The 25,560-nt window shown below is 38.5% G+C and overlaps 1 protein-coding gene across 1 annotated transcript in view; it reads right to left on the reverse strand.

The window, feature by feature from the left end:
- The window catches only part of ARHGAP29 (Rho GTPase activating protein 29), a 50,604-nt gene extending 28,746 nt beyond the window's left edge, over window positions 1-21,858 (reverse strand). Inside the window, exons 1-2 of the mRNA XM_036027494.1 lie at window positions 21,735-21,858; window positions 4,306-4,542 (exon numbers count right to left, since the gene is read on the reverse strand). Coding sequence (XP_035883387.1) covers window positions 4,306-4,510 — 205 coding nt within the window. The 5' untranslated portion in view covers window positions 4,511-4,542; window positions 21,735-21,858. The remainder of the gene's footprint in view (window positions 1-4,305; window positions 4,543-21,734) is intronic.
- Window positions 21,859-25,560: the final 3,702 nt, after the last annotated feature.

Below are 25,560 nucleotides of genomic sequence, written 5' to 3' on the forward strand. Positions count from 1 at the left end.
CAGAGGCAACCATCAATGTTTCTCTCCTCTCTCTCCTTCCCTTCCCCTCTCTCTAAATCAATAATCATGTCCTTGGGTGACAATAAAAAAAAAAGATTACTGTAAAAACTAGAAGATTTATGAATCTGTTCTTTGGAATTCAGAACATATTACTCCTCAAGGGGCAACCATAAACCTGAATTAGCACTTATCCTATATATATGTTAATCTGCGGTGTTATATTTAAACACAGAGGGCGTATGTATAATTCAGTGCCTTCGGCACTTTAAGATGCAAAATTTGCCCCTGTAATTATTCATGATACACCTTAATAACACTGGATAGGGTTCTAAACTTCAAATCCTACATCTACTACTTTTATGAGACTATAGGGTAACCTCCTCCTGGAATTAGCAGTGGACAGAGAAAATTAACAACTCTATTACTTACCCTATCAAAGCAAGTGTTTTCACAGTCCTCTGATCTCCGACATTAAGCACTCCATTTTTATTTGTAAATAAAAACAGCAGAGGCAATATCTTAACTCTGTTAAGGAATACAGGGCATTTGGCAAACACCTATTTTCTCTAATCAGTTCCTCAAAACTATTGCAATATGATCTTTACATTCTCACTTGGGGAATTTTCATAACATCACACAAGACAGTTATCATAAAACTCCTATTTAAAAAATTCTATAAAATGGTGGGAGGTGGCTGTCCTCTAAAATGCATTATGTACTTTGAAAACAAATACTTAGTTGTTTTCTTCAGCTCTGAACTGTCAATATTCAGAACACAGAATCTCTAACTCCAAATTTTGTTCTTTTTAATCCTCATCCAACAATATGTTTATTGATTTTATTTTTTTATTGTTTTTCAAGTATGGTTGTCTCCATTTTCCTGCCACCACTTTCCCCCACCTCCCCACCCCCAAGCTCCCATCAGAAAGTTATAAAATGGACAGCATCTGGTGTAAGCACTTCACATTTAACAAATTATTCAGTGGCTTAAGGCACATTCCCAAACTAGTCAGTAACACACCTAGTCCTAGAACCGAAATCATGTGACTCTCTTTCTAGTGCTCTGTCATCTCTTACTACAAATTTAACCAAACTGTATAATCTGGCTGGATTTTGATCCACTTGTTCAAATCAAAGGGCCATGAAAGCTACATACTCCAAAGGCAATCTAAAGAAGGGGAATCAAAATAGACCCCAAGAGTTCTTATTTCTAGTAAAACTTTCTCAAATATTTTCCCATAACAATTTTCTAGGTTTCCTTTTAATGCTGTAGAAATCGAAAATACTGGCCTTGGCTGGTGTGGTTCAGTGGATTGAGCACCGGACTGTGGACCAAAGGGTCACTGGTCTGATTCCTGATCAGGGCACATGCCTGGGTTACAAGCCAGGTCCCCAGCTGGGGGTATGACAGGGCCATCCAATCGCTGTTTCTCATATACATCACCTTTCTCTCCCTTTCCTCCCTCCTTTTCCCTCTCTTGAAATATAAATAAATAAATAATTTTTTAAACAAATACTTGTAGCTTAAGAATTCATCTCAGTTTCTCGAGATTGATACAGGCCAAATGTCTGTACCAGCACTGTTCAACAGAAATTTCTATAATGATGGATTGGAGATTTTTATAATATCACTGTCCAAAATGCCACTAGCCACATGTGGCTAAAGAGTGCCTGAATTGTGGTTACTACAACTAAGAAGCTGGAATTTTTTATTTTAATTAAATTTAAAGAGCCACATGTATAGAGGCCACCATATCAGATAGTGCAGGTCTAGATAATCCCAAGTGAAAAGAGAATCGGCTGATGAGAGAACGAAAGCTGAGCAGTGTTTCTACGGTGTACCCGCCATGTGAAGCAAGTAGGACAGAATGGAAAACACACACCATTCTGCATTCATGATCTCTGGGTTCCAAATGAAACTACTATTTACCAGCATTAAGGAATTGATGAAATCATATAATCTATGTTATACATAGAATTCATCTGTGATATGGAGCTAAAAGTACCTGCCTTTTTGGGGACTGCGTGACAATACTGTTTGTGTTTGTATGTAAAAGTGGCCTGTAAAACATAAAAAGTCTAGCCTCAGCTAGAAGACTGGACACCGGAAGCAGCAGTCAAGTGATTTGCACATCGCTGTCTCACGACAGGTAAAGCATATAAAGAAAATGGCATCCAAATCACACCAAAAGATGATTTAATTTGTACACCTACAATCTAGGTTCTTAAAAGCGAACTTTTTAGTTTATTAACAGTCAACTGATATGAATTACAAGGTCATAAGCAATGACAAAAACTTGGCATCCTTCCTCTTAAAGAGGCAAAAGACAACATATTGGCAAGGCTACTGACAAGGTTCCTTCACTGCAAAAGAAAAACAGTAACAATAGCTCTTTACTGTTGGGCTGCAGTTCACAACAAAGAATGGCAGAAGTCTAGGGACCCAGAATACAAAAGGATGGCCTATGGCTACTCTACAGAAACATGTAATAATACCGCTTTAAAGGTTACAGAATTTTAAACTTTTTACCTGTTTTCCAGATTATACTTCATGATTCTTATAATAATTCTGTTTAGTAAATAAGGAATAGTCTGATACTCTAATAGGCTGAAAAATCATAATCAATATTACAAGCAGGCATATTATTATGTAGCATTTCTTATCATTTATAATGAGGTTAATGTTTATACATACTCCCTTGCTGAAGGAAAACAAAAAAGGTTCTACCAACTCAAACCAAATAGTATATCCCCAGATTTTGATAACAATGATCCAAAACCAGAAAAAATTCTTGTCAAATCCAAGATTTATTTTGAGATGGCATACGTTTATCCTTTTAACTCTGATTGAAGAACCAAGCATTGCTATCAGTCCAAAGGTAGACAGTGAAAATTCTCTGACCACTGCTTATTGATGACAGCAGGCTATCCAAAAGATGGTTTTACATTTTGTAATTAATTTACCAGCCATAAATGGCAAGTTTTTTTTAATTATCAGCAATATAGTTGAGTATTTAAATTTTGAAGTACTGGTTTTCTCATTAGGATAATATCCTTACAGCTTTTTAACCTTAACTTTCTGTGAAAAATATATTTCCATACACATACTTTTTTACCCTAAGGGGTAGTCTCCTTTGGCTATCTTATATGCATTACCATTTTCTTCTTTTTTCACTTAGGATCCATTTTCAATCCTCTTTCTTCCTAATCCCTCAATTGCCTACTCACAAATCAAAAGTCATAAAATACACACATACACACACACACACACGCACGCAGTCTCAAAAGGATGGCTTATGTTATTGTTGTTTTAAGGAAAATTCAAATACTAAAATTTTGAGGCTACAATTCAAGTCATTTTGGGCATGCAATCTGAAAAATTAGAGTTAGGCTAAAATAAACTCTTAAAAAGCAATATTTAAAACAAAGTATTATTTTAGTTTCTGTTTCCCAGAAAGTAAATATTTAATTTATATACATACAAAATAGTTATCAGAACCTTATAAATGTCTACAAAACACATGAAGGTCTCATGTAAATAACTAGGTATCTTCTTTTTCCATATCCAGAAAAACAATCTACGAACAAAGAAATGAAGTGCGACTTATTACAAAAGAATAGAAGCTGTATCTTTAATGTCACTCTTGTCAAATTTGTATATAAAAGATACACTAAAAGTTGAAAGACTTAGGTACTAAGAGCAAGTCAGGGAGTACAGATGTGTATAATTCTTTATCTCTGAAGAATCAAGTCTCATGCTCCATTATCCATATCTGACTAAAGAATAAATTCTGTGATTATCCCTAATTGAAGAAGCAAATTGAGAATTAAGTTTGATTTTTGAAATAAAAATTCACTCAAATGCAGTGGTTTTTAGATCAGGTTTTAGGAACAATATAAAAAACCAAATCTAGGCAGAAGTATCAACAATATAAATTATAAATATAAGTCTGCTTATTAAAAACCAATCAATACACTGTTACCATTAACAAGGTTAAAATTCCAATGACCTAAAATTTTCCGATGTCCAATGGGCCCAACTCCTAAGAACCAAAGAACTATTTTTGTTTTGTGTATTTTTGTTCTCTCACACTTACTGAAGTTCCTATACTATACTGCACTGCATCTGATTATAAAATAGTTTACACTGTAAACAGCAAACATTCGGAGAGGAAAAAGGCATTAAATACCTACAGGAAAATACCCTGTTTCTGTCACTGTGTACATACTTATCTGTAACTAGGCTGGCATTTAAAATTTTACAGGCTATCCAGTAAGAATGCTAAGAGAAAACAGTTGACAAACCTGAAAGAATAGCTTCTTTCAAATATAATAGCATATGGGAGAACTTCCTGATATCATTCACCAATTCCTTGATGTACTCCGGATCAAAAACGTAATTGGTACTTATAGACTTGAGCCCCATTTCAGAAGATGTATCATCGGAAGAGAGCTGGCCTGATGATAAAACACGTTTTTTCTTTGTCTTTTTCTGTTTCTGAGCAATCATCCTTTCACATAAGAATCAGAAAAATCAAAATCCTTAAAGGGGTGAGAAAAAAAAAGAGAGAGAAACACAACACTACATCAACCAGGGGGAACATTCTACTAAGTTTTCACAAACAGCCCATAGCCCACCTCAGTATTCTAATAAAACCAACCACCACAACAAACACTGTACTGTACTACTACTAAGAGTAGCAGCTTGTATTTGTTTGGTGCCAGTAATCCTGACAACTTTGTGATATGCAAACTACTACTCTCTTCATTTCTCTAAAGAACCCAAGGTTTGGAGATTAAATAATTTCTCTAAGCTCTGAGCTGATAAATGCTGAACTGGTACTTAAACACATATCTGCTTTGCTACTAAAATCTACGCTCTTAACTCCTAGAGGGTAACAGAATTTTCGTAATTTACAAAACTTTTCCCGAAATGTCACTTAGTGGAAGGGTGTATTTCATGATCCCTCCATGAAATATAAGCTTTGGAAAAAGACCTGTTTTCAAAATCCCTCTCTATCACTTACTGTGTGTGACCTGATAAAATGTTAATTACCCCTTTACCTCAGTGTGCTCGTTATAAAATGGGAATAACATCCATCCAAAATATTGTAGGAATACTACAATAATCCCATGAGATTATTGTAAGCATTAAAAGAGGCAGTAGCATGGAAGTGTTCATTCCAACACATAAAAGAAGTCTGATTACATTTAGTTCTCAATAATAATAATACATACCTTTTATGTATTATTACATAATAATATAATAATATAATAATGTCATGATAATGTATATGAACAGGTATAATATAGGTTATCAAGTTTCAGCAAGAACATTTCTTTGTTGAAAACAAGTTGTAAGGGTGCACACTAATCTGACACACCTGGATTGGTTGTACAAATAACTGTATGATTATTGGGGCATTATTTTTAGTAATTTCAGAGTGGTATACTAAAAATACAATTTTTTTTAATGAAAAAGATTTAGATTTGAATCCTGGCTGAATACTTTCTAAACATGTGACCTGTACAATATGCTTACAGGCTGGGGGCGAGGGTTAAAAGGAGACACAAAAGACTTCATGTTAAAACACCTAATCCTGGCGCAAAGTTGGAACTCAAGAAAATCTTTGTTTCTGATTCATATTTACACTTTACCTTTCCAGAAGAAAAAGTCCAAGTTTTGTTTGTATCTCTTGGAATCAAAAAGGAAATGACTTGTGGAATTAAATCAGCTCAGCATCATCATTAAAACATTTTTCAAATATTGTGTCTTGAGTATTTGGATACTTCCAAAATGGCAGAATTACTAAGGACTTCTGTAAAATTTACTGTAGAAAAGTTTGTGTAATATTCATTTCCAAGTCATGTGTAAGATATATTATTGTGTCATTTACTCGTTCCTGTACCTCACTTAACTCTACATATTTTTTCCCACCTCTATCTCTACTACCACTCTAGGTGAATTATTATAATTTTTTGTCTGAGCTACTGATACTAATTTCCTAACGATCTCTCCACATCATTCTTGGTCCACTCCAAAGTGTGGATTACACTTTTCAAAACCAGAAAACTCTTCCAAAGGACAAGTAAGATGCTATTGTGCGCTACAAGGCTGGCTCAGCATGAGATCTGGCTGCTACCTACCTCTGAAATGCCCTCTGGAGTCAAGATTCCTAGTCAATACTCAACACTTCTGAAACACACAACAATGTCTGTGACCCAGAGGAGGAAATAGTTTATATTATGGGCCAGCATACACATTAAGTACGTTATGTTTGTGTGTGGTGTTATGTGTAGGAATGTATAAAACACAAAATAGATTCCAGCTAAGGAGCCAGGTGATATACTCAGATAATTTCTATGCTATCCCATTTCATTTTTTAAAATGTTGGTTGCAACCCACCAAATTGGTTTCATATTCATAATGGGTCCATGATCCTACAACTTGAAAAACACTGTTCAATTTAGGGAGCCTGAACTACTCCTTTCCCCCTTTGTTTACTCATTCTAATCTCAGCTCAAAGATCACTTCCTCAAAGAAACCTTCCTGGACCACCCCTTGTCCCCACCTACCTAACCACCACCACCACCACCACCACCACCACCACCACCACCACCACCACCAAACTAGAGCAGAATCTCCTATTAGGTGCTTTATAGTATGTTATACTTTTCATAAACCTTTTAAGATTTATAAGGTTCATGTCTTCCTATCCAGATGATAAACTCAAGGAAATCAAGACCGCATCTGTTTGCTAACCATTTGTTCTCTGTTCACAGCACAATATGTGTCATGTGAGGGATGAACTACTCACAGCTATGTGCAGAATGAATAATGAGCTTAGTAAGTTTATAGTTTTATTTTTTGTAGAAACAAAAATGGTTAACTACAGATTGTTGCAGTGTTTTGAATAGAAAATATCAATGATTTTTAAAAATCTGTCTCTAAAACTGTCTTTCAAAAAACAAGCATATGAAGTTGAGTAAAGGTGAGATTACATAAAACTGAAATCAAAGTTGAATTTCTAGTATTGTTTCTCTACTTCTGATTAAAGCTGTCCCAACACTTCTCTAAAAGTTTTCAAAGTTCTCTATTGAATAGTCTTGTTAATCCCAAAGTATTTCTGAGAACGTAATTTCTACATTTGAACTAAATTCAAACCTATCTAACATTAATCCTTAAACGTGTAGATAATTTCTAAAATGAATGTAGAACAATTTTTAAAGAACTATTATTATACCTAACTCTCCCCAACAACAAAAACCCCAAAGCACTCAAATGTGTTATTTTGACAGCTCTTTTACAAATCACTAGTTGAGAAGACTATTAACCTAATTTAACACTTTTGCAGCTTACTTAATGAAGTCATTCTAATTTTGATGGCTTTTAGTTTAATGTTAAAACTGGTCATTGTCACTGGTAAAAAGGTGATTATAAAAATTAAAGACATATCACAGGTTCCATTCACCTATCACAACCCACCCCCCCCAAAAAATCATCAAGGCATATTAGTAACCCAAAGTTGTAAAGTGTTTCAAAACTTCTTAAACACTTTTAGATAAGGCTAAGAAAACGTGTAAACAAAAAACAAAACACAGTGGAGAAAGAAGCAACTAAAAAGGGTTATAATCTACATCTAGTCAGTATTATGGTGAGTAATGTACTCACTTTGTTACACATCCTTCACTACAGGTGAAAAAAATTTTAAATAACAAGCTTAATTTAAGCTTTCATAAAATTGAACTATGATTAATAAGGAAGCCTGGAGAATTTACTTTTCAAGATCCTCCAGACTACTTTCCCATATCCCAAAATGACCATCCTCTAGTTGGTGTAACATAAAATGTAGTTAGTAACAGATTGCAACTGGCAATTTAATTAAATGAAGTAATAATATGGAAATCACTTAGCACAGTGCCTGGCTCATCATGATGACTCATTAACTGCTAGTCATTATTGCTAGCAATGCTTTATTGGGGGAGATTATTTTTTAACACAAGAAATGAACGAGATACAACAATATATAAGTAGATGTGAATAAGAAATATAGGATTAGGAATAATTCCAGAAACTTAATTGACTTCCTGGAAATATACTAAATTGTTTGCAAGTGAAGTCTGAATTGTGCAAATAGGTTGTTGAGCATAATATGTTAAACTCTCCTAATGCATTCTCATGTATAGCTTTTAACTCCAAACCATGATCAACATTCAAAATGTGTTGCATCCACTTCTGAAAGAACTTTGTAGCAAACAGTATATTACTGTACAAAACTTTCTCTGTTATGTTCTAAATTACGAGTAATATGTGCATTATAAACCTGAACACTAACTTCCAGTACCCTGGAACGTGGCTTTTCCAAGACTTCGGTAGCCTGTGTTCATGTCTTGTGCCCCTTTTACTTCCTCCCACCCCCAAATGTATCATTACATAAGTATTTTCATTTTAGGCACTGGGTTAATTGAAGTATAAAACTGCCCCAAATAGCTGTACTTAATAATTCTCATCTTACTCTTTCTACTTCAGGAAAAAACTGCCAGTTATTTCAGAAATCTGCTATTTCAGCACAATTTCTGATTTGGTAAGAATCTACTTTAAAATGCAAATAAATCAGAAAAAAGTCATTCTGGAAGTTTTTATATTTTTAAAAAACACTCTCCACAAAAAGAGGATGGGGGCATGTCAAAAGTTTTAGCAATATGCAAATAAGTGTAATTTCTAAAGAAAGGCATGCAATACACATACACTTCATTCCTGTGAAGTTAGAATGCAGCACGTTTAAAAAAGAGGAAGCTGCACAACCTCCCACGCCTCCAGAATGTCTAGCATTCCTGGTAGATAGGGCTCTCCCTTGACCAGCCCAAACTACCCAGTGCCAAAGAGCGTGTTCTCCAACCCAGGATTTAAAAACAAAGTAGGAAAATGGAGCAAAAAGGGCTGCGAACAGTGATAGTGAGGGACCACAGATATCGTCACCGAGACAGCTGGAGAACGGGGAAGGAGCACTCCGCTCTTTCTCCACCGCTAAGAGTCCAGCCCTCCGAAAAGGTATGAAGCCAACTCCTTCTTGAGAAACAGGGATTTAAAAAAAAGAATAACATGGAGACATGAGGCGTCAGTTACTAGGGCTCCAACTTGAAAAGTCTCTGACTTGAGCTCACCCACCAGAAGAAAATTTTTTTAAACAAAACCCCAAAATACCGTCAAGCCCCAAATACTTGCAGAATTGGGAAAAACCACTGGGGCGGAACGAAACAACCCTCCTCAACCCAAAGACAGAGAAGAGGAAAACAATGCACCACGGAAATCCCAAAATATCTCGGGAATGAGAGCCAGCTGAAGTGAGGAGGGCTGTTGTCAGGGCAGGTGGCAGCAGGACGAGAGCAGGAGCAAGAGCAGACTATGTAACGGTCAAGAGTGCAGATTCTGAAGCAAAACTGCCTGGGTTTAAATCCGCACTCTGCTAATTACTGGTCATATTCCAGCAGGTTTTAACCTCCGTTTCCCCGTGTGAAAAACGAGTGAAGTAATCTCGGACTCCTGAGGATTAAAGAAGTTAAACAGGGAGCACTCTTAGGACAGAGTGCGGACTGTAGGACCTATGTTTACTTTTATTATCATCGTCATCGGCTCAGCGCCCTCCAGCTCCTCCAGCCGCAAGCCCCTCGCTCCTCAGACCCTGGCCCAACCTCCAGCGCACACCGCAGACGCCGCAGCTCGGGGCCACCGCGTGGGCCGCCCGGACCCAGGTTGTCAGCTCGAGGACAGCCGCCGCAGGTGATCTCCGCCCAGAGACGCAGCCGCCGCCCCGCACTCACCGAGGAGGTCATCCCGCGCCTCGGACGCGGACGCCCACCCAACACTCACGGCCGCCGCCGACGCCGCCTCCGAGGGCTGGAGCTCGCAGACCCCATCTTCCAAGACCCGCGGACGCTCGGCCAAGTCGCCGCCGCAGTCCCAGAAGCTACCTCCAGGGCGGGGCGGGCTACGCGACCGCCGCCGCCCCGCCCCCTGGCCTTGCTCCGCCCACCCACACTGCCCCGCCCTCTCAGGCTCAGCCCATTGGCCCGCGTGCCTGGGGGCGGGGCTTAGCGCCTACATCTCGTCTGCTGGACACTGGTTGTCAGCTACACCCTAGCCCGCAGACTGTACCCGACATCATCGGTCATTAGTTAGAAACCCTGTAAAACACGCGACAGGCTAGGAGGAGCGAACTTTCGGAACAAGTCACCTGATGACTAGATCTAGCTAATGGGAATCTCTCAAGGCAAGCAGTATAAATTTCCTATGAGGTATATCTTTTGTTTGCCTTTTTCTTTCCAACTCCTTTAAGAAAACAAAAACAAAAACAGGACCTCACACAGGTAAAATGTAACACAGGCCTGGGGCTCACTTCCTTTTCAGAAGAATGAACTACCTCAAAACCAGACAACTACTCTGCCCTCTGCAGAGGGGAATGCTTTCCACTCAAGAGTAGCAATAGTTCAACCTTTTTCATCTCATGGCACACAAACTGATTATTACAATTCTGGGGCACACCAAAAAAAATTTGCCACATCTGACAAAAATAGGCATAATTTTATTCATTCACACCTGACCACTATTGTGTTGGCTGTTGTCATTTTTTAATTTGGCAATCTAAGGAAAAAGAGGTCAGCACCCCTGATTACGGTAAGTGGGTATTGACTATTTTTACAAATTTTGCAGCACACCAGTTGAAAATTGCTGACTTAGAGCAATATTATTTTCTTCAACTGAACTCTCAAAGTTACTCAGAATAAGAAAAATGTCTTTGAAAGATGAAATAATTAAAGAAGGCAGCAGGGGCTGAAAGCACATAAACTTCCATTTCAAACTACTCACTGGAACAACCAATGTCATTTGCCTTAGTGCTTGAACATTCAGAAAGAACTGATGGAGAAACTGAGGGCGCATGGGGAGGAAGGCTGGATAGTGGTGGAGGCAGAGAGAAAAATTATCACAAATGGGAGGAAGCATAAAAAGACACAGACTATGAGGACAAGTTGAAAGAAAATGGGGGTGCAGGCACAAGGGAGAGAGGCAAAATCAAGTAAGGCAGAAACAGGTGAAGGCAGAAAAGGAAAATAAGAATTAGAAATAAGAGAAAGGAAAGACTTCTTTCTCACCGAGACATCTGAAAAAGGAAGTGAGTGTGATAAAGCCAACAAGTGAAGTGGTGAGAGAGGGAGACAATACTGACAAGGAGAAACATCTCTCATATCAGAACTCGTTATAGAAAAAACAATGCTGGGGAAAGAAAGCAAATTTGGCCCTTTGAGTGCTATTTGGTAAAGATAAATATGGAAATGCTCAGTTCCTTGGTTACTGTGGCTCCCACACTGAACTTCTAAACTCAACTTACATAAATTTACCTCTTTAAACCCCAAACACAACAGTACCAAGAACATACCACAAATACTCAGGAAACGTCAAGAACACACTGTCCTTCTAACTACACGTAAAAAGAAGAAAGCATCCTGGACTCTCACCACGGAGACTGATAATGCCCTGAACTGAAACAAACTATCAAGAGGAGACATCAGGAGATCTCAGGCAAAAGGGGAGTGGGGTTGGGGGAATGGTGCAACCCTGATTATATCATAAATAAGGTTTTTGAGAAGAAATATGAAATCCCCTTAATAAAGAGGATTGTGTTCCTTATTGAAGCGGAAATGGCAATATCACTGACAGTATCTGGAACAAGATCCTGATGGGGAGAAAGGGTATGTGGGGATGAGAGAGGGAAAGGAGCACATAGGAGGGAGGGAGAGAAAAATCAGTGAGAGACAAAGAGAGATGTTAGAAGGCAAGAAACAATTGTGGAGAGGTGAAACAGACAGAGGGAAAGAAGACCAAGAAAGGTGCAGAGACAAGTGGAGGCCATTAAAGAAAAGATAAGATGAAGACCAGAGCAAAGATGAGGGAGACAAAGAGAAACAATGTAGAGATTGCTCACTGCCAGAGAAAGAAGAGGGACGCTTCTCACATAGGAACACAGAAACACTTCGAGGGAAGTGAAGCCAAATAGGTCCCTAGTTTGTCTCCTGAAAAAGAAAAGTATGAGAAGCCCAGGCTCCTTGATTACCTGGCTCTACAATTACTTTGGAGACTTAATTTTTTAAAACTTACCGCTTATGCTTTAAACCTAAGATCAAAAGCACTAGAGATACTCGCGATACCTAACATCCAAATGTCCATTTGGAGGACAATGATGCACCGTGGACACTCACCATGGAAACCAATGATGACTCACAACTGGAGGGCACCAATGGGGAGACAGGAAAGGATTCCGAAGGCCAAGGAGGGCACTGGCAGAGCAACTGTCAGGGAGCTCAATGGAGGAAAGTCTGCCTCTCTGAACTGCTGTGGGTTAATTTAAAAAACCCCTCCCACCAGATCTACCTCTAAACCATCTCAAAACAGACAACTATTGTGCGTAGGGCATAAGGACAGAGTGGCTCTTCACTGAACACTAGATGAGGAAAGGTTATCTGAGGAAAATTTGGATAAGCTTCTCAATCCCAATCTTCCCCTTAAATCTTTTAAAAACACATTAATTTTTTGCCATCTTCTCCACTCTAAGAAGGATAATGACATTTGAAAACATTTGAAAAGAATGGTAGTTCACTTTTAAATTAAGATTGTTATTTTATTAATCTCCCACTTGCATTGTTTATAGTAATGTTATATCACACATATAAGTTACAAATATAAAAAGTATATTACTGCAATACTTCTCTGCCAGTCCCAAATTCTGTTTATCATTAAACACCAAAATCTTAAAAAAAAAAAACCTGTACAACTGTTGTCAAAGTTCAGTATCTTAAAATGTTGTTCAACAGGTTGCACAAAAGACATTTACTAAAGAAACACATAGTTGAAAAGAAACTATTTGTGTTTTTACCACTTTACATTATTAGTGTCTCTAGTATTTTTTCCTTCTTAAACAGAAATTCACATCCCTTATAATGTTGCTCTTGAGTCAACCATGCTGTGAAGTCTCAACTTACACATTGTTAAAATCTTTTTCATGTGCTCTTTGCAGTGTTAACACAATATTGTTACTGTGTTTTTGCTAAGTAGGTGGCTTCATATTCCTGAAGTTGATTCTGTGGTTTAGGTAGCCTAATTTCCTAACAGAAGATGGGTCTAAAGGCATCTTACAATGCCAGGAGTTATTTTTGGTTGTCACCACTAAGGAAGAGGCTACACTGACATCTAGTGGATAGATGCCAAGGATGCTGGTAAATATCCTACTTGCACAGAAGAGGACCCCCAACCCTCCTACCCCTACCCCTACCCCTACCCCTACCCCTACCAAAGAATTACCTGGCCCCAAATGGTCAATAGTGTTAAGGTTGAGAAACTCTGCTCTAGATCCAATTACCGCTCTATAAGCAAAGCAGAAGGCAGGGAAACATGCTAAATTACAGCACAGGATGCACTCAGTAAAACCTAGACCCAGCCACTTTGTAGGGCAAACAACACAATTCACTAAACAAATTAATTGCGAGGAAAAGATGAAAAGAAAATCTAAGAGACTAAGAAGGCTAAAATTTTAGACACATCAAGTGTAAGAATAAATGAGACCAGAGTTGCCCTGTACCATATTGTCTTCAGACACTGTACTACAGGCAGCACAAAATTGTGAACCTTGAGAGAAGGGAACACAAACAAATGAGGCAAACCCTACAATCACCCCAACTTTCTGCCTGGAAGCACATTCCAGACCACGGCATAGGAATGGGGAAGCCAAGCAAAGCATGGTACTCTCGTGAAACGGAGGTGACAGGAATTGTAATCCAGGCAGACTGGGGCAGCTGGAATCTGTAGGACAGAGTAACAGAGAGAAAGGAAGAAGACTCCAGAAATTTGCACAGACCATTCCTTAATTTTCTTGCTGAATATAGAGCTGCATAAGTGTAGGGTGAAACTCCACAAGAATGGGCAAAGAATTTCCAGGAAGCTGTAACAGGATATTTCCCATGGCTCCCATTCACCCAGGGACCTCTTGCGTTTTCATCAGCCAGAGAGGAGAGACCTGTTGAACACTCAAGGAGAGATCCCAGGATGGCATGTGTTAGTAGTATATACAACCCAGCTCTAATAAAAATGGTATTCTAGACTCACCCCAATGAAGCCTCAAAACAAGCCTCATTGTGTAAATTTCTTTAAATTTAAAACAAAAGTAATGGCAGCGTATTGTGGCATTTACAACACATACAGAAGTAAAATGTATGACAATAGCACAAAGTAAGGGAGGAGGGAAATGAAAGTATGCGTTAAGATTCTTACCTTATATGCAAAATACACCATTATTTAAAGGTATACTATAATAAGAAATATACATTAAAATCTTCAGCCCTGGCTGGTGTAGCTCAGTGGATTGAACTCTGGCTGCAAACCAAGGGTTACCAGTTCGATTCCCAGTCAGGGCACATGCCTGGGTTGCAGGCCAGGTCCCCAGTAGGGGGCACATGAGAGGCAACCACACATTGATATTTCTCTCCCTCTCTCCTTCATTCCACCTCTCTCTATAAATAAAATTTTCAAAAAATCTTCAGAGGTACAATACAGTTAGTAAGCTACTAGTGGACATAAATAGAATTTTAAAAAATTAATAAACACAAAAGAAGAAAAAGAAACAAAAAACAGATGAGACAAATTAAAAACAAACAGCAAGATGACAGCCTTAAACCCAACATAACAATAGATACATTAAATATGCATATAAACACCTAAACACAGCTATGAAAAGGCAGAAATTGTCCAACTGGATTAAAGAGTAAGACCCAACTACATATTGAGTATACAAAATAGACTTGAAATACAAACACACAGAGTGATTTAAAGTAAAAGCAACAGAAAAAGATATACCATGCAAATATTAATCATGAAAATGTAGAAATAACTCTATTATATCAGACAAGTTTTAGCAAGGATAAAGAATAATAATTCATAATGATAAATAAGTCAACTCATTATAAAAACATAATCCTAAAAGTGTATGTGCCTAAAAATAGAGCTCCACAATATATGAAGCAAAAACTGACAGAAGTGTCAGGAAAAACGGATAAATCCAATTATAATTAAGATTTTAACAATCTCTCTCATTAACTGATAAAACACATAAAAAATTTTGTAAGAATACAAAAGATCTAAGCAACACTATCAACCAACTTGAACTGATAGACATTACAGAAAATTCTACTGAGCAACAGCAGAATACACATTCTTTTGAAACACACAAAAAATATCCACTAAGGCCATATATGGGACCACACAGTAAGTCTCAAAAAATTTAAGAGGATTGAGCCAAAGTTAAATTTGGAATAAATAACAATAAAATAGTGGGAAATCCCTAAAATATATTATTAAATAATCTGTATGTCAAGTTTCCACAAGGCAAATGTGAAAATATTTTGAATTGAATGAAAATGAAAACACATTTCAAAATGTGTAAGGTACACAGTAAAAGCAGTAATTAGAGAAATATATAGCTTTAGATGTTTTGTTAAAAAGGATCTAAAATCAACAACCTAAGCTTCCACTTTAAGAAGCTAGAGAATGAAGAACAAATAAAGCACAAAATAAGTAAAAGGAAGGAAACGATGATAAGAGTAAAAATCAATGATATAGAAAACTGACATCAGTGACAAGTTAAAATAACTAAAAGCTGGTTCTTTGACAAGATCGTTTAAAAAGATACATATCTAGCTAGATTGATCAAAACTAAGGAGAGAAAACAAATTACTAATATCATTAATGAAAAAAGGGACATCAGTACATAGTCTACAGATATAAAATGTGAGTAACAAGGCAATGTTTTGAACAACTTTGCCAATAAATTCAACTCAGATGAAAAAGGAAAATTTCTTAAATGACCCAAATTACCAAATGGAACACAAGAAATAGAAAATTTGAATAGCCTTTATGTAGTAAAAAAACTGAAAATGTCTCAGAAAACTGCAGACCCAGATGGCCTCACTGATGCAATTTGCTGAATCAGAGAAGATAATCCTACAACAACTCGCAGAAAATAGAGGAGATAAAACACTTCCCAACTCATTTTCTGAGGTCAACATTATTCTTATACTGAAACCAGACAAAGACTACCAGAAAACATACAAAATTTCTTTTTTGAAAAGAATTTAAAAAATACTTTTTAATTTACTTTTGGAGAGATGGGAAGGAAGGGAGAAAGACAGGGAGAGAAATAGCAATGTGTTGTTGCCTCTCACGTGCCACCCAATTGGGGATGTGGCTCACAACCCAGGCACGTGCCCTGACTGGGAATTAAACCAGTGACCCTTTGGTTTGGCACTCAATCCACTGAGCCACACCAGCCAGGGCCCAAATTTCTTAACACAGTATTAGCAAGTCAAATCCAACAACCTATAAAAAGGATAATATATTATAACCAGAAGGAGTTTTCCCACAAATACAAGCTTAGTTTAATATTCGATAAAGTAATGGGGGAAGACAACTGTAATTGAACAAAAAAATTAAAAAACATTCAATAGGAAAAAATGAACAAAAAATTTTTTAAAAATGTGATCATCTCAGCAGATGCAGAAAAAGCATCTGACAAAATTCCACACCCATTTATAAGTCATCAAAGAAGGAACAGAAAAGAATTCCTTCAACCTGATAAAAGGCATCTACTAAAAATCTACAGCTAACATCACAGTTAGTGATGAAAGACAATGTTTTCCCCTCAAGATCAGATTCAATAATGTTCTGAAGGTCTTAGACAGTATAATAGAACAAGAAAAAGAATAAAACACATAGATTGAAAGGGAAGAACTGAAACACTGTATTCCAAGTTGACATGTGTACGAGTATATACCTAGAAAATCCTGAGGAACCTATAAGCAAACTTATCAAAACTGGAGATGGGGTTGAGCTGACATCTGAATGGCATATAAATGAACATAGTAAGGTTACAGAATACAAGGCCAATATACCACAACCAGTTTTTTTCTATATTAGCAACAAACAATTGGACAATACAATTTAAAAAACTAATACCATTTACAATAATATCCAAAAGCAAAATATTTTTAGGAATTTAACAAAACATGTACAAGATTCTAAATTTAAAACTACAAAACACTACTGCAAGTTAAAGAGCTAAATAAATCAAGTATACCATGTTCATGAATTGAAAGGCTCAATACTGTTAAGACTTTAATTTTCCTCAAATTCATCTATGGTTTCAAGCAATCCCAAATAAATCCCTTCTGAATTTTTTTTTGTGGAAACTGATCAAGTTTAAAATGTACATGAATATGTAAAAGATATGGAACAGCCAAAACAATTTTGAAAAAGAACAAAACTGTAGGACTTACACTGCCTGATTTCCAGATCTGGTACAGAGCTATAGAGTAATCAAGACAGGGTGATATTGGTATAAAGAGAAGCGTAGATCAACAGAATAGAATAGAGTCTAGAAGTAGACCCACATATATACAGTGCATTGATTTTCAAGAGGTGCCAATATAATTCAGTGGAAGAAAGGTACTCAAAGAGTGCTAAATAAGTTGATGTACGTTTGAGAAAAAAAATGTCCTCGCCCTGGCTAGGTGGCTCAGTTGGTTGGAACATCACCCTGTACACTTAAAGGTTGCAGGTTGGATCCCAGGTCAGGGCATATACCTAGGTTGCAGGTTCAGTACCCAGTCGAGGTGCCTATGAGAGGCAACCAGTTTCTCTCTCACATTGATGTTTTTCTCTCTCCCCTTCTTCTCTCTCTAAAGTCAATAAACACATCCTCATATAAGGATTTAAAAAAAAAAATGATCCTTGCCTACTTTACAACGTACCCTAAAATTAACTCAACATGTATCATAGACCTAAACATATAACTTAAAATTATCAGTGTTTTAAATTCAGGAGTCAAAAGGGGAGCCACCTATTTTTATGAATAAAAGCTTTGAGGGGATACAGCCATGCCCAATCATTTATGGATTGTCAGTAACTGCTTTTGAGCTACAAGAGCAGAACTGAGTACTTGAGTTGCTATAGCATGTAAGCCTAAAATATTTACAATCTGGTACATTTAAAAAAAAAGTTTAAGGATACCTCTTCTAAACTAAAACAAGAGAAAATCTAGGGAACAATTTCTCAGACAGAAATAGCAAGAACCATAAGAAAACAGTGGAAAACTGGACTTCATCAAAATTTAAAACTTCTCTTAGACAGACAACTAACTGTTAAGCCACAAATTGGGAGAAAATATCTGACAAAGAATTTGTATCCAAATTACATCAAGAACTCTTACAACTAGATAATAAGAAGACAACCTAATAAATTAATGAGTAAAAGATATAAATAGACACTTTGAAAAAGAAGATACACAACTGGGCAATAAGCATATGAAATAGTGTTCAACATTATTAGTATCAGAGAAAGGCAAATTTAAACCACAGTGAGGTACCACTAAATATCTACTAAAAAATTCTTAATTTTAGCTAGACCGAAATCCCAAATTTGGGGCAGGATGCAGAGCAACTAAAATTCTCACACATTGCTGCTACACCCTGGCAGTTCCTTATACAATTAAATGCACATTTACCATACCACCCAGCAATTCTACTCTTCTGAAATGAAAACATACATTCATCCAAAAACTTGTACACAAATGTACATGGCAACTTTTTTATGACAAACGCTGGCAACAACCCAAATGTCCATCAACACATAGATAAACAAATTGTCATAGAGCCTTACAATGGAATACTACTTAATAAATATCCACGATATAGCAAACATTATAGATGAATCTTAAACACATTCTGCTAAAGGAAAGAAGCCAGGCACAAAAGAATACTGTATGATTCTGTTTACACGAAATTCTAGAAAAGATGAAACATAATCTTTAGTAACTAAAAACATCAATAGTTGCCTGGGGATAGGGGTTGTGGTGGGGGCTGAGGGGGGTTCCAAATAATCATGAGGGAACTTTTTGGAGTGACGGGAATGTTCTACATCTTGATTACAGTAGTGGCTACATGGGTGTATACATTAGTCAAAACTCACTCTATGTATATAAAAATCTTATCATGCTGGTACTCAATGAACCTTAGATAAATAAACTGTAAGTATAATTATAGAAGGTTCCTTTTGAATAGTCTCTTATACTTAACTTCCTCAATACTTATAAAAATATTTTCCATCCTCTTCCTTAGAAAGGAAGATTATGGTATTTGAAAACTTTCTCAGTGACAAATACTGGAACATTTTTTGAGAAATAGAAAAATTCTTATCTAGAGAGGCAGTTCCATCAAATGGCTCTTTTGTTTATTAGAGCAATAATAAAGACAAAGAAGAAAGGAAAAAGATCCTTATCATACTAAAACGTGTTGCTAACCTTCCTTTTAAACCTCCTTGTTTCATTACATATGAATGTGTCTTTATGTGTTGTGGCTCATCATCATGCTGGGGATGAGGTAAGAAATTGCAAACAAAATAGTGTCCAAAGCAGAATCATAGAAGCTGATCAGTGACATCCTGGTATACATTATACATAACCAGCAATTCTGGCTGGAAGGGCCCTTTTGCTTTCTGTGCTTATTAAAATCATTTTCTTAACTTCAATCTCATGCAAAACATCACCTCTTCTAAGAAATTTTTCATTCTCTCAACTGAAAATAAACCATCCCTCTACTTTCCCATAGGACATTCAACATACACTTCTTGGGTAACCCAAGATATTATGTCTTGGGCCCTATTTATTCAAAATTATCTACTTCTACTCGATAGACTGAAAGGTTCCATAGGACTGTAACATGGAATGGGATCACACTACATTGTCTGAAAGAATGCTGAAATGAATCACCAATACAAATCCTTCCAGGGTACCTTCTGGGCATGAGCTTTGTTCAACACATTACTAATCCCTGGGACCAACAGCAGTGGTTGGTGAAGTCCTAATTGCTAGGTAAAGGGCCTTTGCAGCTCGGAAGTGAAGGCACTGATAATATAGGTAGGTGGTTGTTCTATTTTAGAGACATGGGCCCAAAGAGAATGACCAGCCACCACAGATTCCCTGAACACTGTTTTCTTCATCTCAGCCAAAGTTCTATTTCCTGCCAATGTGGGGACTGAAACACTTTCTACCCAGGCCTATCACTTTCCTTCAAATTCACTCTTAAAACTCTTCTCAGAATCAGGAGACTAGAGCTATTTGTACCGTAAAAGCTACTGAAGCATAAGCGTCAGGGTTCCTCACTTGCACAGTTCCTACAATGAGGAAGCATTTCTAAGTATGCATTTCTGGCAAACTGCCTAAAGAAATCTGAAGAAACAGATCTAAATCTTAGCAATTTATTGCGATTTCTCTATTAAATCTAAATATTCAGTCATATTTAATTAAAATTTTTTTTTGTTAAGAGGAAACCTCCTCCCCCAAACGGAATAGGAGGTGAACTAATTCCCCAAAAAAGAAGAGGAAAAGAAAAAGGTAAATTTGGGACCAAAAGCTCCACCACGGTCTTGAAACTTTCAATCAAGACCTCCTAACTCCCCCAAAAGATCCGTGGTCAGAAGACAGTATATCAACGATTCACAATTCAGTGTGGAGGGATCAGGAGTGGTAGTAAAGAAGCTTCACTTTTGTCTCTAATGAGGGATGGTGAAAAATCGAGATAGACCCTGGTCATGTCAGAGGGGCTCAAAGACAAGGCGAGTTCCTGGACACTGTTACGGCCAAAGGAAAAACGTCCTGAACACGAAGTTTCGATCACGAGGTCCTGGGACGTTTAGGGAAACAAACTCACAGGGATACTCTCTCTTAGTAGCAGCTGCAATCCTCCGCCGGTCATTTCCTATTTTGCAAAGCACAGGACTTGCTCTGGAGCCAAGACTGGGAAACGATAGATAGGCGGGGGTCGAGGGTGGTGGGGGTTGGTGAATCGACAGCACAAGGGGAAAAGAGATAAGGGGAGGGGTATGCAGAGTGACGGAGATGCACCAGAGGGGGGCACTCAGATAGAAAAGGAAGATGAGTGTTTTTCCACCTTTAGTGTCGCCCTCCCCCCCCCCCCCCCCCCGCAAGTGATCAACAGCCTGGGCCTAGGTGAGGTGAAGTGTGATAAGACAAGAGAGATATGGAATCAGAGGTGTCTGTTATTTTATCTAAGCCTTTGCATTTGTAGGACCGAAATTTCAGAAAATGCCACCAAACTTCCAAAAAGATCCCAAGTGAGGAAGGCGAAAGTGAAGACCCAGTGACGGAATCCAGCGGGGAAAGGGGAAAGGAGCCCCTGCATTCCGAAAGAAGGCGGATGAGGGCGTGTGGCCAGGAAAGCGACAAGAGCTGCAGGAAGCTCGGGGGAAGCTGGAGTGGGATGAAAGTCCGCCCCACAAGTCTCTCCCCGGCGGCTTGGGCAACGTCGCTTAACTCGGATACCCATGTGGATCCACAATGTCCACGAAGCGACCGCTCGCGCCCTCCGGACTTCTCCTCTCCTGCCCCTCTCGGCGCACCCATTGCTCGGGTTGGACTCCCCACCCCCTCCGAAGGACCAGGAGCCCGAGGACCCTGGCCCGGCCCCCAGTGCTGGCCGCAGCCGCACCGCCTCCCCTCAGGGCCACCGCGTGGGCCGACCGGACCTTGGACCGCAATTCGCAGGCGGCCACCACGGGTGACCGCAGCCCGGAGCCGCAGCCGCCGCGGCCGAAGCGAGTGCCGCCACCCCACACTCACCGCGGCACTCCATCCCGCGTCCGGAATGCGGACGCCCGCCCAACACTCACGGCCGCCGCCGCCGCCGCCGAGGGCTGGAGTTCGCAGACCCCATCCCCCCACGACCCTCGGACGCTCGGCCAAGCCGCCGCCGCCCCAGCAGCTACAGCCAAGACCGCGCTGGCCGCCGCCGCCCCGCCCCCTGGCCTCGCTCCGCCCGCCTGCCCTTGCCCCGCCCCTTGAGTGCAGCCCATTGGCCCGCACTCCTGGGAGGGCGGAGCTTGGCGCCCAGCAGCTTGTGGGGCAGCTTTGCGCTCTGGAGCGCAGGGCTCTGGCTGTCAAAAGTTGCGCGGGTTCCGCGAGACTGTCCCCATCACAGGACACGATAGCCAGCCAGTGTGGCTGGTCGCAGGACAGTTGAAGCGAGCCCTAGAAACAAGTCACCTTTTGCACCCTCCAGCAGGGATCAGGCCCTCTGTCGTTGTTTTTTAAGTGGAAATTTCTCAGGTGGACGCTTTGAATTTCTTCCAGTCAGGAATCTGGCGTTCAACTTCTTTTTGTCTGCCCTCTTCCAAGAGCCTTAAGGAACAAAAATGTATTTTGTGTTTAACTTTAAAACTGCCCCACTCTTTTCCGTCTTATACTGATTGTCATTTTCAGAAACTAAATTACTCAACTATTATGTACAGTGCCTGGCTCATAGAAGTTACTCAATAAATACTCATTGAATGCATGTCCCCCTAATTATGCTACTTGCTTCTTACCATTAAATGCTCCGTAGGCAACGGGATTTATCAACACTATAAGGGAAACAAACAAACAAAATTAAAGCATTTATCTAGAGGTTGGATCACACAACATACATGAAAAATAATACAGCGTTTCTTTTGAATAGTTAAAGTATGTATTGTAGCACATCCACTCTACCAAGAATACCCTTCCTGTCATCTATGCTAAGACATAGCAGGCATTACAGAAGCATTAGCTGAGTAAATGAGTAAAACTATGGGAAGGGAATTTGGAAAAGTTCCTCAATCTCAACCTTTCCCTAACCTTTTTTCAAAATAAATTTAAAATCTACCATATTCTCCACTCTTTTTTTTTAGTTTGGAAGCATATGATATTTGAAAACAGAGAAAAATGGCAATTCATTTTTGTAAAATAAATACAATTATTAACAGAAAAAAATGAATATAAAATCTGTTATCTGGGACAGATGGCTTATGTGTTTGGTAAAGAAGGAATAAAGGGCAATACTGCCACCAAATTCTATTAACAGTGTCCCAGCCTGTGCCCTTATGTGCCAACTTGTGCTTTACATATAAATGTTTCTTAGTTAAAGTGGCTCAGGATCATGGCTTTGTAGGACAAAGAATCATAAACAAACAAAAATCAGAGGTGTAATGAATGCTGGGTGGTAGTTAAACATATATGACAGATGGTATACTATAATTTTATAATTACAGTATTATTAATAACATATAACTATTGTCTATTGAAATGTTCATTGTTTCCATGATAGAGAAACTACCACCTTTGCTGAAGCCTTCCTGTTCTCCTCAGTGAAAATCAATCATCCCATGTGACATTATATGGTACATAAAATCCTATTCTTGTGGCACTTGTGGTTCTCAAGCAGTATTTTACTTGGTAGTGTTTATTTATACTAATTAGATTGTGAAGGTCAACAGTATTATGTTACATGGGCCTGTGTTTGGTATAGAAGGGACTGAGTATTTTCTGGAGAAATGGTGAGGAAATGACTAGTGAGCCCAGGAATAAAAATCCTTCCAAGATCTTTTGTTTTTGTTTTACCATAAGCTCTGCTCACCTTGTCGTAACTAGTAAAATCAAGTGCAATGGCTACACAACCACTTGCCTAAAGCAAAGCCTTTCCCAGGTACCCTGTGCCCTGAGGTGAAGGGATTGATAATGAAGGCATTTGCTCCAGGTGGACAGTGGAGATGGAAGCCCGACCCCACAGGAAAGTACAATACAAAGGTGCTCTTCCTCTCAGCCACACCTAAGTGACAGGCTGTTTTAGAGAGTGCGACATCGTCTGCCAGGCCTATCCTATTTTATTCACTGCACAAATATTTATTGAGCACCTCCAATGTGCCAGGTATTGTTCTAAACACTGAGATTATACTAGTAAACTTTAAACCCATTTTCGGACTCTCCTCAATCACAATTAAATGCCTCAGAGAGGAGTTGAAATAATGAAAGCAGGTAAAGGTGGCCCAAAAGGCAGGTAGGTTCCTTGTCACTTCAGCTGTCCTTGACTGTGGCTGCTAGAGAATTTATAAAGAATCACAGACAGCCCGACAGGCCACACTGAATACAAAGGCACTAGATTCCAAAGTGGACAAAACTCACCAAGCAGGTTATTAATCTTGATTCCATGATGCTTGTAACTGAGAAACAAGGAATCAATTCAGAGTACATACTGGAAATAAATGTGAAAGATGTTGCAAACATCCAAGAATTCTGTGTTGTCACTAGGAGAGAGGAAACTGAGTGAGACTGAAAATAATAAAGAAAAACTCAAGTGTATGGATATGATATCATGCTAATTTTATGTCTAGGTTAACATGCTAAGTTTCAAACCCTAATTTTTTTTTGTTGTTTTTAGCTCTCTGCAGTACCTTTGATAGCATGAACTTCTGTGCTTGAGTCACTAAGTACCATGGTCCTACTTAATGTTTCAACAACATGTGTAAGGAAACTTTCCCAATAAATGTTTGGTGCAAAATAATTCTATTGGACTAACAACTGAATTATTGATATTATTGTCAATAAAGAGATGATAATGATGATGATGATGATGATGATGATGATGGTAGTAATAAAAACTAGCCTTCCATAGTTTACTCTGTACTTGACTGTCTTAATTATTCTTTACATTTGGTGAGTCACTTAGACCTCACAACATGTCTATGTAGTACTATTATCATCCCTGCTTTATAAGTGAAAAACTGAGGCACAGAACTAAAGTTTAATAAAGAGTTTTTGTTGGACTTAATGAAAACAGTGATAAGATGAAGTTTGATTGTACTTTTCTCAGAAAAACATCTTGAAGAATCAATCACTCCTTTTATTCTTTCACTGCCTCTCTGGCCTTCTTGCTGTTGTTCCCCACATGCCCTAGGGGTTCTCTTACCTCGGGAATTTTGCCTTCGCTGTTCCCTCTGTCTGGAATAGGCCTGTATCTATGTGACTTGCTCTCTGCTCCCTTTCAGTCTCTCCTCAATTAACATGTTCCTTGTCCACTCTGTAGAAAACGGCATTTCCCCTCTTTGTTTCCCTCCCCACCCCCGTCTTCCTTACCCCGGTTTAAATGTTGCCCCTCTTTTGGCTTGGTATAATTATTAGTTTATTTGTATATATCCTATTTCCCCAGATTAGTGTGAGAATGCTAGCTTTGTGATGAAAGGAACTCTGCCTGTTTTGTTCACCATTGTATATCCCCCGCCCCTCCAAAAGTACTTGGAATTAATCAATAAACAAAAAAGTTTAAAGAAAACAACAGTAACTATGCCTAAATACTAGATTTATTTTTTAAATGATTACTTTGTTAATACTTTTAAAGTTTTAATCAAGTAAAAGGACTGTATTGCTTTGTTTGACAAAGATTTTACACCAGCTGCTTGCAACCAACATAATAATAGATGCCAAGTTTAGTTACTTCATCCAATCTTTATCTGAAAGAACCATAAATAACTCTAGGATCTTAAATTATTTCCTTCCTTCTCTAAAGTATAGGGGTAAACATTTTCTGGTATTGTTTTTCTTTCATCTATTTATCACATGCTAATTAGATAAGAAAGCAAATACAGCCACCCCTCAC

The sequence above is a fragment of the Phyllostomus discolor genome, chromosome 5, assembly GCF_004126475.2.
Source record: "Phyllostomus discolor isolate MPI-MPIP mPhyDis1 chromosome 5, mPhyDis1.pri.v3, whole genome shotgun sequence".
Lineage (NCBI taxonomy): Eukaryota > Metazoa > Chordata > Mammalia > Chiroptera > Phyllostomidae > Phyllostomus > Phyllostomus discolor.